The 21,933-nt window shown below is 45.4% G+C and overlaps 1 protein-coding gene across 1 annotated transcript in view; it reads right to left on the bottom strand.

Moving 5' to 3' along the window:
* LOC135173187 (uncharacterized) overlaps positions 1-21,933 on the bottom strand; it is a 57,615-nt gene that overhangs the window by 24,934 nt on the left and 10,748 nt on the right. Inside the window, exons 3-4 of the mRNA XM_064145688.1 lie at positions 2,852-3,165; positions 589-1,183 (exon numbers count right to left, since the gene is read on the bottom strand). Of these exons, the coding sequence (XP_064001758.1) occupies positions 589-1,183; positions 2,852-3,165 (909 nt within the window). The remainder of the gene's footprint in view (positions 1-588; positions 1,184-2,851; positions 3,166-21,933) is intronic.

Raw genomic sequence — 21,933 nt, 5'->3', positions numbered from 1 at the left:
AAAGAAATCACAAGAAAGCTTTTGAATTCACATTGGGCCAGAAAGGCCCCAGATGTGCTGCTCTTCATCCACTTCCCCAAACCTGGGCGGGAGTTTAATGATCTGTCAAATATTTTTCCTGTGGTCTGAACACTAATGCAGGAAATAGGGAAATGGCTGCTCAAACTACAAGCTAGATAAAGCAGCAAGAGAACCAAGGAGAAAAGAGAAGTCTGCAGACTTACATGCTGACATAAAGACAAGAGAAAATTATTCTGGAGTAACAGGAGGACTATGGTTCTTGCTAAGAAAGGCTCACTGAGAGAAAGTAAATTGATCAAGGAAGCAGGACATTCTGTATATCCAACAGGAATTCAGAGGAGAAATACCTGCCTATCTCAGGTAAACCTCTTAGCCCAGTACTAAAAATTTAGAAAGAGGCAGTAGTGCAATGAAAAAAGGCTCTGATTCAGAGAGCACAGAACATAAAATCGAAACTCAGCAAGAGTCCTGACCATCACTGTGTTAGCTGGATGCAGAGATTGTGCTCAGAACTGAAAAATAGAGACACAGAAAAAACATAGAGGAAAAGAAAACCTTCAGATGTACCTTTTGTGCATTTTAAGGCACCATTCATAAACTAAAAGACATTGTCTGAAGCTGAAATGATTATTGTCAGTAAGTGTGGAAATATGAGAAGACAAAGAGGCATGACAGCAGTAGGTGTAAGTGACGAGCAGTCCTGCCTCTTTGAAGACATGACTTCTGTGCTCCAAGTTGGGAAGAAATGTCATTTCCAGCTCACTTAGATGCTGTTTCAGTGTATTCTCATCTGTGTTGCTAGAAGAATCAAATGGGGGAATCTGGGCTGTCATGTACTGTATTAGTTTTTCCTCCAGATCTTTACTCCAGAAGTTTGGACTCCAAGTGGAAACAGACTCCATCTCTTGGCCACTGCCAAACAACTCTGCTTCCTTCTGCTTCTCCCATTTCAGTGATTCCCCCACCGACTGCAATGGCTCCAAGAACATCCTACCACTTCTACCAAGTGCTTCTCCCACCACAGTCCACATTTGTTCAGACAGTAGCATGTAAAGTGAGTCAGACTTTCCCACATCATCATTTCCAGAATGCTCCAGATCATAAATGAGATCACAAGCTTCAAAAAATTTTCCTTGCTCAATGAATCCACAGATGGTTTCCTCTGCAACAGAAAGAATAACAAGAGAACTTGTTCACTCCTCTATAGGACCTGTCACTTTAATATCTGAGTCCTGAAGTATGTAATATCTCAAAATTCCTCAAGATCTACCCAAGATCACCTCACTTAAGGTTTAGCACCTCTCAGTTTCCTCAGGGCAAGCACTTCCTTTCCTCTTTCTTTTGCCTTTCTCCTTCAGATTAAGTCTGAAGACTAGTCTTCAGCAGCTTTCTGCATTCATCCCAGCAGACCTCCTCACGTGCGTAATGCAGGGTCATTAATGACAATCTTCACTTCAGGAAAGTACATTTTGTCCAGAAAAGAGTTGTGAGAGAAAGGACACCTTCTGAAAGAGCCAGGTGCTGAAAATCAAGACTAGAAGGAATCCTCTACCTTCGTTACAGAAACCCTGACAGGACCAAAGTGCTGCAAACTCTCTTGTAAGGTCCTTCCCGCATGTTCACAGTCTGGCATGACTAAGCAGAGGGTGTCACTCCTGCCAAGGAACTCCCATGTTTGACTAAGGCTGCTCAGTGTAGTCCAGGCTCTCTTTGCTGGGGCTTTTTAACTAGGTCAAATGACTATGCATGCTATTTTGTCCAAAGGCAAAAATCTAAAGGTGGGCTACCTATCTCCAGTGTCTCAGCAACAGGGATTCAAGTAACTCCCCATTATTTCCACATCTGCAAGAAGCTATAGTGACTGATCCACTGCCCTAAACACCAGACACTCCATTAAGGCAGTTAGGAAATCTCTGTAGTTCAGAACTTGGAAGGAGAAGTTTTTCACTGATAATTGTTTTCAAAGCATTTACACATCACATCCAGCCTGCCACTAAGAGTTAAATGCAATCTCACAAGAGCTGCACAGAGCTGTGGGTTTTTTTCCTGTGCATTTTACAGATGACAAAACTGAACAACAAAGAGTTAACAAGATTTGCCCAAAGGTATATGGAGCAGAGCCCAGAGGGAAAATCAAACTGGATGAGAACACATGGAAAGCTAAGCAAGGCCAGAAGCAGTGAGACTCTGAAACTGATTTAGGATGCAGGTTTGGGTATAGAATGAAAAACTAAAGACTATGAGATTCCATTACATTTCACATGCATCCCAATTTTCCTCTATGAAATCACTTGATCTGTGTAGTAAGAATTGAATGAACAAGACTGGAGGGAAGAACATGACACAAAATGGGGAAGGCTTGGTACAAGGACTTCAGCAAAGCAATGGGCAAGCTGCTCAGGAAGGGTCTAGCAAGCTGCACTTGCCCTGCCTCAATATATACAATGCATAGGAAATGTGTACTTGGTACAATTAGCCCACGTACAACCTACCTACCTCCTCCTCCTCATCTGTGGAAGAACAGTACAGACATACCCAACAAGGTGTCAGTCACAGGTACATCATCTATCTCACAAGACACATCAGGAGTCTTTGCAAGAATAAAACCAAGAATAGCAAAGAGAAACACTTGTGAGGCAAAGAGAAAGTGAAATACAGAAGTCTCCAGAAGTGCAAGGGTGGAGTTCAAAAAGGATAAGAGCTCAGCAAAGGTTGAGAAGGAAGAAAGTGTGAAAGCATTCACTCCAGAAGCTAACAAAACCAAGAGCCTGTAAGGATGGGAGAGGCAGAGAAGCTGCAGAACTGGACCCAGAGATAACTTCAAGGTTACCTGTAGGTGTCTTTCCCTCTGCTGCCTTCCGACCGGTTTCCATCTTCAGCAAATTCTCTGCCACATCCTCACTACCAGCCTTCTCCTTTGATGCCTCTTTCCCAGTAGCTATGGCCTTCAGCAATTTGCCTGCCACTGCTTTCAGCTTCCCTCTCCTCTTTGATTCCTGCCTCTTTCCCTCCTCATGTGTGACCTTGGGCAGCATCCTTGTGTCTTCCCCAGTTGTTTTCTCCCACTCACTGCCTCTTTCCGTGAAGGGTAGCCAGGAATATTTTGTCTTCCTCATCATACAAGCAGATGTCCAGCTGGGAATACTATTAGAAAACAAAACAAAACAAAACAAAACAAAATACATAAGAAACACTTCTATGCAAGGTGATTTGGGTGGCTGTTTCCCAGAGATGTAATTTCTTCCAAGACCTTTTTTTCTTTCTGTTTTTCTTTTTTTCTTTTACTTTTTCTTTCTCTTTTTCTCTTTCTCCTTTTCTTTTTCTCTTTCTCTTTTTCTTTTTCTCTTTTTCTCTTTCTCTTTTTTATTTTTCTTTTTTCACTGTGCAGCTTATAGAAGCCTTCAAAGAAGTCTAACCTGGTTCATGCCCGTGCTGAGTGAGGATGTTTTTATAGGCTGCCAGCCCTTTTATGTAATCTCTCTCTCTCTCTTCTAGGAAACTAACATCAAATACTTCACACACAAGCTAACCACAAGCACTGGGGGAAAGCCAGAGGGATTTTCAGCAGTTTATAGATGACTAAAACGTCCCTGTGTACTGACAGCTGTTTCAGTGGCAGTACTATCAGTTTAAGGAAGTTGATTATTAACAGTTTCTATGAAGCATACATCCCTTGCCAACGACCCTATTGTGTGCTGGCTGCACCTGAGCTCTTTGTTGGCAAGAAGATCATACCTATCTTTGCAGGCAATTTTTTCCCCACCTCCCAGCAAGTCCAGTGTTAGCCAAGAGGGAAGACCTGGAAAAGAAGTGATGGTTTTCATGCTTTAGCAGCACCATTCTGAGGAGCCTTCTGGTCTCTGCAGTTTTCCAGCAACTGTAGACACTATTAGACTCACACATAAAAAGGGCACAACATTACAGCAGTCCACCATAAACTTGTGCATGTTGCTGTGTGTCCAATGTGCCCGTGCACCTACAGGTCTATTCAACACCCAGCCTCCACAGTGAAGAGAAAGGAGATTATGCCCACTCAGCACAAGGACCATACTGGTGAGTCTGGAGCTGCTAAAGTTTCTGATCTGTAATCCTCAGAATGAATTCCTACACAGAAGTATCATTTAACTCCAGGAGATCATGTTTTCAAAAGATATTTAACAAATCCCTGCACTGCTTTGAGAAAGACACTCTGCTTGGAGATCATAGAATCATAGAATCAACCAGGTTGGCAGCGACCTCCAAGATCAACCAGTCCAAACTATCACCAAGTGCTGTCCAATCAACTAGAGCATGGCACTAAGTGCCTCATCCAGGCTCTTCCTCAACACCTTCAGGGACAGCAACTCCACCACCTCCCTGGGCAGCCCATTCCAATGGCAAATCACTCTCTCTGTGAAGAACTTCCTCCTAACATTCAGCCTATATCTCCCCCAACACACCTTGAGACTGTGTCCCCTTGTTCTATTGCTAGCTGCCTGGGAGAAGAGACCAACCCCCACCTGGCTACAAACTCCCTTCAGGTAGTTGCAGACAGCAATGAGGTCTCCCCTGAGCCTCCTCCAGGCTAAACAACCTCAGCTCCCGCAGCCTCTCCTCACAGGGCTGTGTTCCAGGCCTCTCACCAGCTTCGTTGCCCTTCTCTGGACACATTCCAGTATCTCAACTTCTCTCTTGAATTGCGATAAGCTAAAGTGATGTCTTTATCATGCTCTCTTTGCTAGATAGTTACAAAATGAGGTTTATTTATCTTTTCCATTAACATAAAAATTAAATCAAGAACTTAAAGATTTCCACAGGCTGAAGAAAGTCTTGTCTTAGCTGTTACAGCTGTAATGATTAAAACCCATACACTATTCAAGAATCATTTTTGAGGTGTGTGCATTTAAGAGGCAAGTTTTCCACATAGCACCTGGATTAATCTCAGTATGTGCAGTCATCTTTCTGGGTTTAATGCTTGTGGCTTCTTCCAAGATCTACTTTTTTTATGATGAAAGTGAAAGTCCACTGCTTTCCTGCTTGGACACTATGCAAATATATTGTTCTGACTCCTTTACTCAGTGCCTAATTCCATCAGCATGTTATCATGGAGCTGTTTGATTCAACAGTAACTACAGGAGGAAATAAATATATCTCATTTCAAAGAACCAGCAGAAATTCCAGTAATGGTCACACATTTGAGCTGCTGCCAACAGAAAATACCGAGGTTGCAAAATACAGTGTTTCCCAAGGTTGTGAAAAATGTTGGAAATGGAGAGGCTTCATTCATGTACATTCCACTTCTACCTTAATTTTTTTAACTGGCTGAAGTGCAAATGTTTCCTTCGGAATATTGTAGCTGCACTGTATGTGAATTGGAATATTATAGCTGCACTGTATGTGAATACAGAACGATGCCAGAGGGTTAGCACTGCAGAGATGCATTCCAGGCGTACTGAAACCCTTCAGCAATATCTCCCCATGAAAATTCTAACACAATGTGTTTACATTTCACTTCATCAGCATTTTTTCCAACAAGCCCAGCTCTAACAAAAAAACATTTCCCTAGGCTTCTCTGTGGAAGGAAAAGTGCCAGTCCTGCAGGCAAAATTCTCTGCGAGTCTGCCGTGGATAGTAGAAAAGAATCCTTGACTGGAAGGGTTGTGAAGCACTGGAAGAGGCTGCTTAGGGAAGTGGTGGAATCACCATTCCTGGAGGCACTTTAAAGATATGTAGATGTGGCACGTAGAGGCATGGTTTAATGGTGGACTTGGCAGAGAGAGCTTAATAGTTGCACTCAATGATGTTAAGAACTCCTTCCAAACTAAACGATTCCGTGATTCTAAACTAGGGCAACATGATGTATGGGAACTGCTGAAAGCTTCTTTCAAAGGAATACAACATGAGCCTATAGAAAGAGGGAAGTGAATAAGCAGAGAGATGTTGCTTCATGAGGCTAGGAACATCTCTCATAGCATGGCCCACCTTAATCCACTGAACAAAAGCCATGGTAGACACTCCCCAAGATGAGAATGATCTCAGGGTACACCCCATATGAGCACTCCAGCACCAAAACCCCAAGTGGTTCGTCTGTTCTACCGTCACCTGGCCCATGAACCAGAGCAATGTGTGTGTACAGGCAAAGCAGGTGGTTGCCTAGAGGAACAGTCAGCTATGAGGACCCTATGAAGGAACAGCAAGTTGGGGGTGGTCTTTCTGACTGTGCATGCTGAGTCCATCAGAAGCATGAAGAGACACCCCACACCTCCTGCTGCAACAGGAGCAGCAATCCACCCCCACTCACTCTGCATACCTCTGCCCACAACTACTGTCCAAAGGCAAGGGTTGAAGGGTAGCTTTACTGAATTCACTGTACCAGAAGAGGACATGCCACAAAACAGCTGCCAAAACTAATAGCACCCTGCTTTCCTGGGTCTAAGTGCCTAGCAGCACATACAGGGTGCACAGTCCTCTTCCCTCTGTCTCTTAATGCTATGTTACCGCTCAGGCTAAAGTTCTGCAGCTAAAACGTGGGGAGGATTTCAATCTCTAGGAACATCTTCTACTGCAGTGCTTCCATGAATAGTTTGATGCCAAGACAAGCAAAGTCTCCAGGGAGGCTACCTGTTTACAGCAGAAGAGCTGAAATTTGTCAAGATCAAACTTGGTCTTTCACCAAGTGTTAACACAGTTCAAAAGAGATTGTTTGCTGTTCAGAACCGTACTTTTTTGAGGGGAAACCAGGGAACTGCTACCTTCCACCTGCCCCTTCCATGGGCTACTGAGATATCCACCCAAGGGGAGTCCTTCCAAGCATTAAGAAGGCCAGTAGGAAACCACAAGGACACAGCACCATAGCAAGCACAGTTCTGCTTCTGAACAATCTCCATTGTCAGGTGTACCAAATGATTTTGCTCAAAAGCCACTTCTTGGAAGCTTGCTCCCTTCTCCTTCCTGGCATTTCAATGCCTCTATTTATCCACAGTGTGATGTTCTCCAAGGGGCTCATTCTCCTTCCTGCCCTGACCCTTGTTATGTTCACAGCAAAAGAGGAGCAGTTTGTCTTACTGGGAACATGCTCAGTGTTCAGGAGTTTCCCTTCTTGCCTGGAGCTGCTGGAAAAGCCCACAGCCTCTCCACGTCACTAAGACTCTGTCTTTCTACCTCAGAGAAACTGTATCTCCTTTGTCTTTGGGATTTTTCCCTAAACAAGTGAGTATCTCAGATAAGTTTTTATATTATTTCTCTGTTGACTTAACTCTTTATCTTGCTGCTTCCTCCTTTTTTTTTTTTTTTTACCCTATAACAATAAAATTGCTTCATAATAATTGGACTGTGTGCCTGACTTGAATAATAGCTGTTTGGTCTGGATGCTAACGAGATTAAGTCAGCCTATTAGCACTTCAAATGAAATGACTTTGCAAGAGTCCAGTTACAGTAATATTCCGATTCCAGCAATGCAGTGATGCCCCTGCTTGCTTTGCAGGACTCCACATAAACACAGTCAGGCATATACAATGGAAATCTTGTGCTCAGTAGCATCTGTTACATGAAACACACTTGAATCCTAATATACAGGCTGGATTTGCAGTATCTGAAGAGAGATCTGAGTTTTTCCACTCCTTCCTTGTTTCTAGAACATGCTGGCACTCTCCACCACTTTGAACCAAAGCAATGAAAGACTGCATAAAGGAATATTAATTTGTAATGATAAAACATGCAGTGTGTGGCACAGAAATATGGAGATTCCTTCGGATAGAAATCCATGCAAAAGAACTTTGCAAGCTATGGTGTAAGCCAGTAATGAGTTCTTCCATACACACACAGCATCTTTGATTTCATCAGTGATCAAAGAACAGCCAGTCTGTAGTGTAAGAAAGGGAGGCTTTTGGGAGTGAGAGCAAACAAACAAGCCAAAAATACCTTTCTCACCAGTTTGACATTACAGCTGGCATTACCATAATGATCATATGCAAGAAATTACTTTGTCAATTATGCAAAATCAGCTCTTTCTCGCTCTGTAAAAAACATACATTCATTCCTGTTTCCTAAGGATAACCTCATTTCCTAAATGATTTCATGAATGCAGCCACAGGTTGTGTGGATGTCCATGCTCACCTGATGCCCTCAAGTAGGTCTTGAGGCATTTTTTACCAATTTTAAAGCTAATTTTAGCCAAAGTGACAGAGGGTGGCTGGTACAAAATAGCACATCCTCACACACTTCATGAAAATGAATTGCTGAGGAAAGAGGACAGACCTTCACTGCTCCTGCTGAGCAATAAAACATGGCTTGAATTCAGCATGTATTAGACATTCCACCCAGCAGCTCAGTCTGAAAATACACACAGTTTCCTTGCCTCTGTTGCTCACCAAATCCCCTGTTTACTCTACGGCTAACTCATGTGTGTGCAAGAGCAAATAAAGCAGCATAAATATCTAATACAAGCAACCTTTCCCATAGTAACTGCTGAAACAAAGCTGCTCCCCTGCACTGCCTCCTTGCCTCAAACTGCACCCCATCACCTCCCTGACATCTGTTATCCCAAACAGGTAAAAGAGCTGCAAGTTGGAGCTAATGTGGAGCTCTTGCTGCTGCCCAATGGCTACAGCTGTCACAAAAGGGAAAGAAGGAAATTTCTTCCTTTCTCTTAGTGAGTGTGTTCACTTGAGTAGCTCTTCCTCACTTAGTCACTGAGTTTCATCCCACTTTGTAGAAGCTAATCTGAGACCTCTCCTGCACCAGATTTGTCTGAAATTGGAGGAATGTGGTTTATTAGGAGAGGACAGACAGATTGACAGACGGGCTGCATGATCCCAGCAGTCTCAGACACTGCTCCAAAGTCCTAAGAACAAGTTCCCCAATGAGTTGAACACTGTCTCCTCTCCTGCCCTCAATACATAAACAAGACTCATTTGGCTGTGACGTACAATTTGCACTGCCTGTGTCTTCCTCCTGATTGTGAGGGCCCCACTCCAAACTGACCTCAATTTTCACTTAATTAGTAACCTACTTTGCCATTCTCTTGAAACATTTTTAGCTAGTTCCTGGGGATTTTGCCTAATTCTAAGGTTGGGTTTTGGTTTTAGTTTGCTTGCTTGCTTGCTTTTTTTTTTCAGAGTAAAACAAGCATTATTTTTATAGAAGATATTTTCCCCTTTTGACAGCAACAGTGGCAGTGATAAATCAGTAAATCACACAATCTCCAAAACTTTAGGAGTGAACTGTAGAAGTCTAACCAATAGGAATGTTCAAAGTAACCCTAAAAATCTCTGCAATAAAATTTCCTCTCTGTGTAGTGAGAGTAGAATAAAGCAACAGTTCCTGAAGCAGCAGCATAGTTTTCAGTAAAGAAACAGGTACCAAGCTGGGAACTCCTACTCACTGAAGCCAGCAACTGGTTTGACATTACTGGTGTGGAGGGATGGGGGTGTAGACCTCGGCATAGCACTGGCACCTGTAGGGGACACGGGGATAGGATGAGGTCCACAGACCCAGGACAGACAGGAGATGGAGTCCGTCAGCTCCACCCCCTCACTGCGTGCACCTCATTTTGAAGGTTATTTTCCTGTTTAGTCACAGAGAACAAATTATCAGGGAAAACAGCCTGGGCTTCAAAGTGAGGCAGCCTGACAAAATGTATGTTTGCCCAGGGCCTCCAGAGTCCTCTATGGGCAGCAGGCAAAGAAGGAATACTGCCTGACCCTGTTCTCTAACCATATACATCTCTTTATAAACAATATAGAATCATAGAATCAACCAGGTTGGAAGAGACCTCCAAGCTCACCCAGTCCAACCTAGCATCCAGCCCTATCCAGTCAACTAGACCATGGCACCAAGTGCCTCATCCAGGCTCTTCCTGAACACCTCTAGGGATGGCCACTCCACCACCTCTCTGGGCAGCCCATTCCAATGCCAATCACTCTCTCTGCCAACAACTGCCTCCTAACATCCAGCCTATGCCTCCCCCAGCACAACTTGAGACTGTGTCCCTTTGTTCTGTTGCTGGTTGCCTGGGAGAAGAGACCAACCCCAGCTGGCTACAGCCTCCCTTCAGGTAGTTGTAGACAGCAATGAGGTCACCCCTGAGCCTCCTCTTCTCCAGGCTAAACACCCCCAGCTCCCTCAGCCTCCCTTCACAGGGCTGCGTCCCAGGCCTCTCACCAACTTTGTCACCCTTCTCTGGACACATTCCAGTATCTCAACATCTCTCTTGAATTGAGGGGCCCAGAACTGGACACAGTACTCAAGGTGTGGCCTGACCAGTGCTGAGTACAGGGGAAGAATAACCTCCCTTGGCCTACTGGCCACACTGTTCCTCATACAGGCCAGGATGCCATTGGCTCTCTTGGCCACCTGGTCACACTGCTGGCTCACGTTCAGCCTACTATCTACCAGTACCCCCAGGTCTCTTTCTTCCTGTCTGCCATGCCAAACAGCAGAGTGTTGTGCCAAGGTGTCTGAAGGAGGGGTGACCTGACTCTCTGCCTCAAAAAGATCAGAAAAACATGGAAAAAATATATTCCAAAGGTAGTTCAAGTCTTATCTCCTCTACTCTGAATCCACCCTTTTCACTTCAGTGCTCAGGAAGTCGAAGTCTTGAACAGCAGCTAAGGGATGTGTTTATTTCTCAGAAAGCACTGCAGCGTAATGGGCTGTCAGTCTGATCATATCCCTTGAAAAGCAGACACCTGACAGCTTGATTTCTAATCCTATGAGCTATGAGAGGAGTAATCCAAGGAAGACTTACAGAGGCATGCCTGCCAAAGGAGAACTACAACTTAAATGTTGCTAGACATCTTTGGGCTAGAAAGATCTTTCTGAGAAATAAATTATGGATATCATCTGCTAGTGTGATAAAGAATGCATTACCTCAACTGCCACCATCTCTCTTTTCAAGATGACCCATGATGTTATCCAGAAAGGTTAATTTTTGAAAGCTTGTGTGATGAGTATTCCTTTTCTGTTAGGACAGACAAGCCAAAAATTATTTTATTCAAGTCTTTTCACCTGTCTCAGATTGACAGGTGTCCTCTATGTGCTTTTTCAGCAATTCTTTCTAGCAGTAAAATCACCTAGCCTATAGTTTCCGGGGTATTCCTCTTTTTTAACCCCCCTATTTGAAGGTAAAGGTTATGTTTCCCCTTTTCCAGTCAGCAGGAACTTCACCAGACTGCCATGAACTTTCAAATATGAGAGGTAGTGGCTTGGCAACTTCATCTGCCAGGATGAGCCCACTCCACAAGCTAGCAGAGCCTGAGCACTTTGCTTCATGAGCTGCAGATCCGCTGAACTTGCTGACCTACCCTAAAGCTAGGAGAGAGACTTCTCCCTGCCCACACCAACTGCCTCACCACACCCTGTTCTCTCACCTTGTCCCCCCCACTCTGGGTTGCTGGCACTCCCTGGGGGTGTTTAAATAGCCCATGGTTGCCCTATACAGAACATCGTGTGCAGAGATTTGGGACTGAAAATCCACATTACATCATTTGCATGTTTTTTCTGCTGCTGCAAGAGGCCAGTGATTGTGTAATTTCCACTCTCCCATGTTTCACCCCACCATGGCTCCAAAGGCACATCTGCCACACACCATCTGGAGGTTAAAAATCGTTAAATACAGATTGGCTTCAAGGACATCCTGAGACTCAAAATAGGAGCTGGGCACATTTAAGACACAAGACCAAAACGCAAGCATTTTTTCACTCAACATTCATGGCAGGTATCTCTGGCTATAAACTAAAGCAAGAACATCCAATGCACCTGCACTGCCAAAGGAGTTGTTACATAGGATGGGATATGTTAACAACATAGCTCAGAGCCATTATCTTCATTGCTGACATGGCAAACATGTTATTTAGGAGAGAAGGTGAGAGAAGAGACAGCAGCTTTTATAGAGACATCTAAAAGAATCACATTTTCAAAAATGTTCAGCACAGCAAATCCTGTTATCAATTCCGGACAATCTGAGTATGAATCCATTCCCTCCCCACAGTAAGGCAGGGAGCTGGTTTAGCCACTAGCCCTGGCAAAGCTCAGGATATCCAAGATGCCACATCACATTGTCTTAAGGTCACTTTTGAAAGTCTTTTGTAATCCCTAAACACTGGAGCTAGATAGCAACAGTGAGGGGTTTGGTACAGCAAGAATCATAGAATCAACCAGGTTGGAAGAGACCTCCAAGATCATCCAGACCACCTAGCACCCAGCCCTGTCCAGTCAACTAGACCATGGCATTAAGTGTCTCATCCAGGCTTTTCTTCAACATCTCCAGGAATGGAAGCCAAAAGGGTGTAGGAGAGAGTTAATCATCCTCTGAAGCTGTTTCAGAAAATTACCCTGGAGAGGAGCTCTACATGAGCACAAGGAGGAGCATAAAATTTTTATTAGTTTGAGTTTGGGCTGAATAAAGCAGGCCTCCCAAATACATGGTGATAAAACATTTACAAAGCATCACCATGTTTTCTTCCTAAACCAGAAAAGCATTTAGAGGGAATATTCAGTTCTGGGCCCCCCAGTTTAGGAGGGACATTGAGATGCTTGAGCATGTCCAGAGAAGGGCAACGAGGCTGGTGAGAGGCCTTGAGCACAGCCCTACGAGGAGAGGCTGAGGGAGCTGGGATTGGTTAGCCTGGAGAAGAGGAGGCTCAGGGGTGACCTTATTGCTGTCTACAGCTACCTGAGGGGTGGTTGTGGCCAGGAGGAGGTTGCTCTCTTCTCTCAGGTGGCCAGCACCAGAACAAGAGGACACAGCCTCAGGCTGTGCCAGGGGAGATTTAGGCTCGAGGTGAGGAGAAAGTTCTTCACTGAGAGAGTCATTGGACACTGGAATGGGCTGCCCGGGGAGGTGGTGGAGTCGCCGTCCCTGGGGCTGTTCAAGGCAGGATTGGACGTGGCACTTGGTGCCATGGTCTAGCCTTGAGCTCTGTGGTAAAGGGTTGGACTTGATGATCTATGAGGTCTCTTCCAACCCTGGTGATACTGTGAAAATTTGGCACCACTACATGTTGTGGAAGCTCCCTAAGAGTTTTCAACGTTTTCTTCTCTTACAGGAATGAAGGAAATACCAAAAAGCAAGAGGTGTGTAAATCTTGGCAGGTAAGGCAACAGATAGAGGCAAGGTAAAAGAAAGAGAAGAGTATTTACAATGCATTCATCTGGCACCAGTATCAGGATGTAGCTCATCTTTCCATTGCTTCCCACTTCTCAGCAAAGCGGAGGAAGCGCTATATAAAGAATCAGAGACGGCAACCCAGCTCCCGAGAGCTGCACAGCACATTGGCAGTGCTCCTCTACCGCCTTCATCACAACCATTCTGCCAGTGTTCATCACTCACAGCAAGCCTTCCCCCACCGAGGAGAAGGATGTGGTCCTTGAGGTACCAAAATTTGGCAATTTGTAAGGATGTTCCCAAATGTCAAGCAAATTAAAACAGGAGCCACAGCTTTTTCCAATCCCCAACAAGCAAAGTACCTGTACTGTCAGGACCTTAGATCTCCCACACATGTCAAGAGCTGAGACTTTTGAAACTCAAATCAATTAAAGGGCATTGAAGGCTACATTCCAACAGGATTTAAATAACTGACTATTTCCTTTAGCTTCAGAGAGATTATTTAGACTCTTAGCAGTACACATCTGTTTAATGAGCAGGAAATAATGGTGTGGAGTGTTGTTTGCATGCTCCAAGGCTACACGACAACAAATGCCTTGGAGTCAGTAACATCTGAAAATGGCACAAACTGTAAATTAATTTAAAACAACTGATCTTGACATAGCATGGAATCATTGGCTTTTAAGGCAGCTGACTCGAAGCTTGTTTCTTCCTGGAGAAGAGGAAGCTCAGAGGTGATCTCACTGCTGTCTAAAACTACCTGAAGGGAGGCTGTAGCCAGGTGGGGGTTGGTATCTTCTTCCAGACAACCAGCAACAGAGCAAGGGGACTCAGTCTCAAGTTGTGCTGAGGGAGGTATAAGCTGGATGTTAGGAGGAGGTTCTTCATGGAGTGAGTGATTTGCCATTGGAATGGGCTGCCCAGGGAGGTGGTGGAGTCACTGTCCCTGGAGGTATTAAAAAAATTACTGGATGAGGCACTTAGTGTCATGGTCCAGTTGATTGGACAGGGCTGGGTGCCAGGTTGGACTGGATGATCTTTGAGGTCTCTTCCAACCTGGTTGATTCAATGAATGGGTTTCAGTGGTATTTTCTGTGCAAAGTTTTAATGGAGAGGTTCCACGTTCAGTAACAGTTACATGTCCACTGAGGTCTCCTTGAGTTTTACCACAGTCTTCACAGTTAAATACATTTCAGGCAGGCAAAATGCATAAATGGCAGCAAAACATAAGCTTTCCTGCTCAAAACCTAGTTTGTATCAGGAAAAAGACTACTGCACTGATTTTCATGATGAACAGGGCACTCCCTAACCCTGATTCCTACTAACTTTACCCTAGGTAAACATTTAGGTCTACATAAAGGGAAAGTCAAAGAGCTGTAAAATACCTTCTGGATCAAAACAGCGATATACAAGCAGGACCCGAGTCCTTCATGTCTGCACTTGCTTTCCCCCACCCTTTGATGTGTAAATACAACTGTGAAAATGTATATTAACATTATTTTTCCTTCTGCTTCCCAGTCTCAGGGGACCATCACACACAGCTAAATCAGAAACTCCAAGCTGGACTGTAGTCTTAGACTAAATACATAACACAACAGATCTGCCACGATACAGCTAGTTCCAAGAAGCAGCAGATGTACACTGTGATATTAATTTATTCTAACATTTTTAAGGGAAGAGATCAGGAGATATTGATATGTATGACAGGTACTGACTGATATTTAAAATCTTTGGCATCACCATATGTGCCTGGAAATAACTGTCAGTGTTATTAGTCGCTGTCATTGATGACAACATGCAAACGACTATGTAATCTGCATATACAATTAAATAATTAGAAGCCACATGTAAAAGCAGATATTTATAAGTGTGAAACAAGGGGAAAAAAAAACCTAAGCTTTGTCTTCATAATGTAACAGCTCACAAATTAGATCCTCTTGAACACAGAGGCACAGGTCTTTGTTACTGTGTGCTCCATCTTACTTTAAAAGAATACTTTTAAATCACAATTAACATTTAATATTATTTGTCCTCCCCTGTCATGCACTGAATCAGTAATGCCTGCTTCTAGCTGGCAGGGAGAATCATAGAATCAACCAGGTTGGAAGTGACCTCCAAGATCATCCACTCCAACCTATCACCCAGCCCTATCCAGTCAACTACACCATGGCACTAAGTGCCTCATCCAGGCTTTTCTTGAAGACCTCCAGGGATGGTGCCTCCACCACCTCCCTGGGCAGCCCATTCCAATGCCAATCACTCTCTCTGGCAAGAACTTCCTCCTAACATCCAGCCTATACTTTCCCTGGCACAACTTGAGACTGTGTCCCCTTGTTCTACTGCTGGTTGCCTGGGAGAAGAGGCCACCCCCCACCTGGCTACAATGTCCCTTCAAGTAGTTGTAGACAGCATGAGGTCACCCCTGAGCCTCCTCTTCTCCAGGCTGCACACCCCCAGCTCCCTCAGCCTCTCCTCACAGGGTTTGTGTTCCAGGCCTTTCACCAGCTTTGTTGCCTTTCTCTGGACACGTGGACAGGAGCTATAGCTGCTGTCCACAAAATGCCTGTCAACTTTTGGAGCTCATAATAAACAAGACAGGAAAATACTCCACCCCGCTGAAGTCTTGTCCCTTGCCTTCAGTGAAGGCTTGATCTATTCTTACAAACAGCTGACCCAGATTCTCTGCCTGAATGAGAGCATTTCCCACCATTGAGTCAGAAATTCATGAATCCATATCATGGGAGAGGGGGACAGGAAGGAGGAAAAGAGGATATAAACTTAAGGGAAAGTGGTGGCATCCTTTAGCCATAAAAGAGCTTTATCTGCATCAGCACAAAGATGGCTCCAGCAAGCCTCTGGTCTCAATTCAGAGTCTGGAAAGGACTGCAGTCCTCATTTCAGCAAAGCAGCAGGCCAGGCAGCCACGGCTCCATGGAGAGGGTGACATGTGCCAAAGCCATAGAGGACAGGATCACACAGCAGGGTGGCTCACTTGCTGCTCCAGAGCCACTCGTGGCTCTCTGGCAGCTCAGAGGCAGCTCCTGCCCCTGGCTTCCAGCAGTGAGGCTATGCTGGATCAAGGGCTGCTGGTTTCTGTCATGCCAAGAACTTATCCAGAAAGGTCCACTGAGCCATACAATGCTAGGGCACGATGGGATCCAGTTGCAGACAGAGTGCACATGCTGGGGAAGCTAGGAAGGCCTGGATGAGGCAATGCCATGTCCCACTGATGAACCACACAGGACACTTCTCCATCAACTAGTTCTCCAGGAGATGGAAAGCACATCCTATGCCACTCAGTCGTGTAACAATGGTGGTATGTGGCTAAGATGGACAGAAGGGCTGGCCACCCTCATGGATGTCTGAGACCTTTGCTTTCTGCAGTGAGCAAACCAAACCAGCCAAGAGCACGAAGATGCTAAAAAAAAACCAAGACAGTGATGCAGGTGACATGGGACAATGATGTACTGGCCTGTATCAGGAACAGTGTGGCCAGTAGGACAAGGGAGGTTATTCTACCTCTGTACTCAGCACTGGTCAGGCCACACCTTGAGTCCCGTGTCCAGTTCTGGGCTCCTCAATTCAAGAGAGATGTTGAGGTGCTGGAACATGTCCAGAGAAAGGTGATAAAGGTAGTGAGAGGCCTGGAACACAAACCCTATGAGGAGAGGCTGAGGGAGCTGGGGGTGTTTAGCCTGGGGAAGAGGAGGCTCAGAGGTGACCTCATTGCTGTCCACAACTACCTGAAGGGAGGCTGTAGTCAGGTGGGGGTTGGTCTCTTCTCCCAGACAACCATCTACAGAATAAGGGGATACAGTTGTATCAAGTTGTGCTGGGGGGAGATATAGGCTGGATGTTAGGAGGAAGTTGCCATTGGAATGGGCTGCCCAGGGAGGTGGCAGAGTCACTGTCCCTGGAGGTGTTCAGGAAGAGCCTGGATGAGGCACTTAGTGCCATGGTCTCGTTGATTGACTAGAGCTGGGTGACAGGTTTGTCCTGGAAGTCCTGTGTACCCCTAAATTCCTCTCTCTCCGTGGCTTGAATGGGAGGGGGAAAGCCGCCTTGTTCCCCCCCTTGCCTGCCCCGCAGGCGTGAATGGAGTGAGCAAAGGGGTCCTGCCCACACGAGGAGTGCCCTGTGCAGTGCACACGCTGGGATAGAGCTGGGATTGGCTGTGCACTTTTGCACCTAAGGTGTGGTAACTCTGCCCTTTGTCTAGTGAGGGTATAAATATTGGGGTCTTCCCGCCTTTGGGGGTTCCCGCCTTGGACTTGGTTACTGCCTGAACCTTCGTGCTCACCAGAGAGTTCTCCCTCCCCCTCTCCCCCCCCCCCGCCCTCCCTCGCCTAAGCTGGATACAGAAAGCTTCAAAGGCCATCGACACCTTTGCAAGCTTAACGACTCTTAATGGTCCACCTACAGCCGCTGAAAAGGGAGCGAGAAAGAGAGACAGACCACAAGCAAGTCAGCCTGATCGTGAGTTATTTTGGCTCCGCTTTATTAGTAAGAAAACTGCTATAATTTAATAGCTAAAGCCTTTTCCAACTTCTGACTTCCAAAACAGTCAGATTATTGATGGTATCCCTGTAGATAATTCTCATACGACTGAACCTGCTAATTAAACTAAATTAATCTTTATATATATAGTTTTGGGGGCGGGTTTTTGGGAAAATAAAATAACTATTTTTGTATAAAATTCCCAACTCGGCCACACATTAACTCCTGCCTCCACAACAAGGTTGGACTTGGAGATGATCTTGGAGGTCTCATCCAACCTGGTTGATTCTATGATTCTATGCTATAGAGCAGAAATGTTGTCAGAGGGTTATGCAAAGTGGGAATCTGACAGGGTTTGAAGGATAGAAATCACTGCACTTACAACTGCAGAAAAGGTAAACCCAAAATCTCAGCAAATAGACAAAAGTCAGCAGGACAGCCAAGTTTGGCAACAGAAAACCTGTGCAGAGATTTAAGTTTATTTTCTGAGATCTCTTCTTCTACCAGCTTTTCATTCAGCAGATCAGCGGTCACAACCCTGACAGATATCCATCACACAACCAAGCCAGGATGGGTTGCCATAGGTCCCCTATGGACAGTACATATGCCTGGTATTCATCTGGCTTGTGTGGGGAATCCAGAGTCTTTGCCCAGTGTGTGAGTTAAGAGGCAATTCATGTTCTGGTGATGTGGATACTTTTACTAACCTTGCATGACCAGTGTGAATAAGTGTCTCTGGTGAGAATCCAGACTGCTTTTATACCTAGAATAAAGGCATGGGCAGTGCCTTCCCGCTCAAGCAAATGAAGACATCTAAGACAGCAGCACACCAGCACTGCCTAATTCTCTCCATCAAAAATAGAAGGAAATCAAAATGAGTAGCTGAGGCATCCATAAGCATGCATTTCAGAGCAGATGAACTACAGCCTGAATTTGTAGAAACTAACCACCTCAAAAGGTGTCAGAAACTAGCCTCCAGGCCCACAGGTCTCATGTGAAAATATCCAGATGTAGATGATCTGCAAGGGCACAGGATAAGCTGAATGGTTGGTAAGTCACCTGCCTGGGAATCCTGCTTGCCTGTCTCTCCATGACACCACCACTAGCACAGGGCTTCTGCACAGCTGGGAGCCACCGCTAGCTCTTGGCTTCAAATCTGTGCAAGAATTTTGCTGCAGAGAGGATGAGAGCGTGGAGATAGGCTGCCTCTGCCACAGTGGAAAGAGAAGGGTTTGTGCTTTCTATGAGAGCCTGGTGCTTGCTGACAGCTTGTTTGTCTCTGCTCCTGTTCTGGAACTGCTGCCCCAGAAACTGGGGCCTTCTTGGAGTCCCAGTCACCACTTTGCCAATCCATCAAGATGTTGCATATGCTCAAATTTGGAAAAGATATTTTCATCTGTCCTTTGTAACTGATCTCAAGGCTTGAAGCTCTTATCCCAGGTGGTCTGCCTTCTCTGAGCTAACTGTTGGTACTGTCTAGGTGAATCCCACCCAATAAAACCATTTTCCTGCAAATAGGAACAGCACAAATGGGAAAGGCTAAGCTCTCTTACGTGTATAGCCACTGTGTGTCAGAGGCAGTGAGTGAGAACCATATGTAAGGATGCTCAGGGGTGTTTTAAGAACATGGAACATATCCTGCAAATCTGCTGGAATGGCCTGGGTGACACAAGCTGGCTGGAGGGTTAGCCAAGTGTCACTGTGTCATCACCTGAAGCTGTGATGCCATGAGTCTAACACTGCTCCCAAGAATACCAGTGTTTTGGCATAAACTTCATGAAGACAGCTTCTTATACCCCAAACTTCCCAGTATTTTTTCCTGTCCCTCACAGAAGACTCACACATGGATCACTTCTGCTACCTATAAGCTGCAACACATCATATGCAATGTTGCATTGTATTTTCCATAACCATATTCTTCTGGGGGTCAGCTCATACAAAAATAAGCCATAGTTTATCAGTCACTGACACATGCATACTCTTATTGTTATAACCAGCAAAAAGAACTGAAGGCAGCAATCACTCACTGCACTCATTAGTAACAAAAGCTGCTTTTCAGGCATTTGGCTTACCCTCCCAAAACTACACAGCTAGTTGTTGGTGCCAGATTCCCATTTATCTCAAGAGCATTTTGTAACAACAACAAACAATAGCTTCTTCTTCACTTATCAGGCTTCCCAAAAGAGGAAGAACTCGTGTTACAAGGGAAGGGCCACATATTCGTGCCTTACTAGCTCAAGGTACACAGGACTTTCACAAGTCCCTCGGAAACGTCGTAATATACAATACCTACATGAATCAGGAGCAGCCCAAGGAAAACAATCTGATCTCAGTAACAGAAAAAGTACTAATGAGCACAGGACGACAGGCACAGGTGGGCAGGCAAACAGAAAGCAGAAGGAGAAGTGGAATGGGAGCCAGGTTATCAGCTGCCCAGTAACAAGAGAGCTGGTGCAGGTCTGCTTTGTTGCTCACGAGAACCATGCAATGTGTCACTGAAGCTCATGGAGCCAGCCAAGAAGCTGAAGCTGTTAGGTGAGAAAGGCAAGTCCTCTGATCAGAAAGCATGAGTCCTCTTCTCTAACGGAACTGAGGCTCCCCTCACTGCTACACTTCCTCATGAGCAACATGCAAATGTCATTCAAGTGCAAAGCTGCTGTGAGAGCAGATTCAGGGTCACATCAGACTGGCACATAGAAGACAGTCCTGAATTCTCTCATTCTTTAAACATTATTTCTTTATGCCTTCTTTTTTCTTTGGGGGGGTGGGGATTTTCAGGGGGCTGGGGTTTTGTTGGGTGTTTTTGGGTTGGTGTGGGGTTTTTTTCCTTACAAGCAGGATGTGAAGACTTTGTGTCTCGTTTAGGGAAGGTAATGTTTTATTTAAAATTGCCTGCTAGCAGCATGAATTTTACATGACAGAAGCTCCATCCCACAACACCCTTAAACCTCTCCTCTTCAGTCAGCAGATCTCTGATCCTGCAGCTGCAGGACATGGCATATCCCATCAGGAGCCTTAGCACAGAGGCTGAGTCACATCATTCACAAGCATATCCCTTCTCCCTACTGACCAACACTGAAACACAGCCTACTCTGAAGTACCACCCTGGAGACCTTCCCAAGAGACAGATCGGCAGATCTGCAGCACCCTTTTCCCAACGCCTCCTACAGAAATCCCCCCAGTGCAGGTTGGTTGGAGATACACAGATGTAAGCAGCAGACAGAATGGTCTGATGGAGCATTCTATCTGCTGCAAGGCCTCTGGAGGTCACAGACAAGCCAACATAGGCAAGGGCAATGATAAGAGCACAGATACATAAGCAAAACCAGACAGGCAGCTGATCAGGCATAACTTCCTGTGATTTTTAGTCTAGTACAGTATTCTGATGATGTCTGTGGAGCTATGGCTGGTACTTAAGTGCCTAGAAAGGACAGTTTTTATAATAAACCAACCACATTCACAGAATCAGCCAGGTTGGAAGAGACCTCCAAGATCATCTCCAAGTCCAACCTGTCACCCAGTTCTAGTCAATCAACTAGACCATGGCACTAAGTGCCTCAGCCAGGCTTTTCTTAAACACCTTCAGGGATGGCAATTCCACCACCTCCCTGAGCAGCCCATTCCAATGCCAATCACTCTCTCTGGCAAGAACTTCCTCCTAACATCCAGCCTAGACCTACCCCAGCACAACTTGAGACTGTGTCCCCTTGTTCTGTAGCTGATTGCCTGGGAGAAGAGACCAACCCCCACCTGGCTACAGCCTCCCTTCAGGTAGTTGTAGACTTCAAGTCTTCGTCAGCCATGGAAGATTAGCTGGGTCAGGGGTTAACTGAATTTACTCCTCATAACAACCACCAAGCCACCACACACATAACACAAGGCACAGAAGCCTCTGAGCTGTGTCCCACTTGAGCTCCAGCACATTAAAGCTGTACCACCCATCACAAAACCCAGCAGGTTTGTTAGGAGACTTTCCCAGATTAAAAGATCTGAACAGGTTGTTATCCCCTAACACATCTGCACCTGCATTTTTTATGCCCTGCACCTGGGTCAGAACAACCCTCATTATCAATACAGGCTGGGCGATGAAAGAAAGCAGCCCTGAGGAAAAGGATATGGGGGTGCTAGTGGATGAGAAGCTGGACATGAGCAGCATGTGCTTGCAGCCCAAAAGGCAAATTGTATCCTGGGCTGCATCAAAAGATGTATGGTCAGCACACCGAGTGAGATGATTCAGCCACTTTGCTCTGGTAAGACCTCACCTGAAGTATTGTGTCCAGCTCCGGAGCCTTCAATACAGGAAGAACATGGAACTGATGGAAAGGGTCCAG

The sequence above is a fragment of the Pogoniulus pusillus genome, chromosome 1 (assembly GCF_015220805.1).
Source record: "Pogoniulus pusillus isolate bPogPus1 chromosome 1, bPogPus1.pri, whole genome shotgun sequence".
NCBI classification, from domain to species: domain Eukaryota; kingdom Metazoa; phylum Chordata; class Aves; order Piciformes; family Lybiidae; genus Pogoniulus; species Pogoniulus pusillus.
This window is presented reverse-complemented; position numbering and strand designations above follow the sequence as displayed.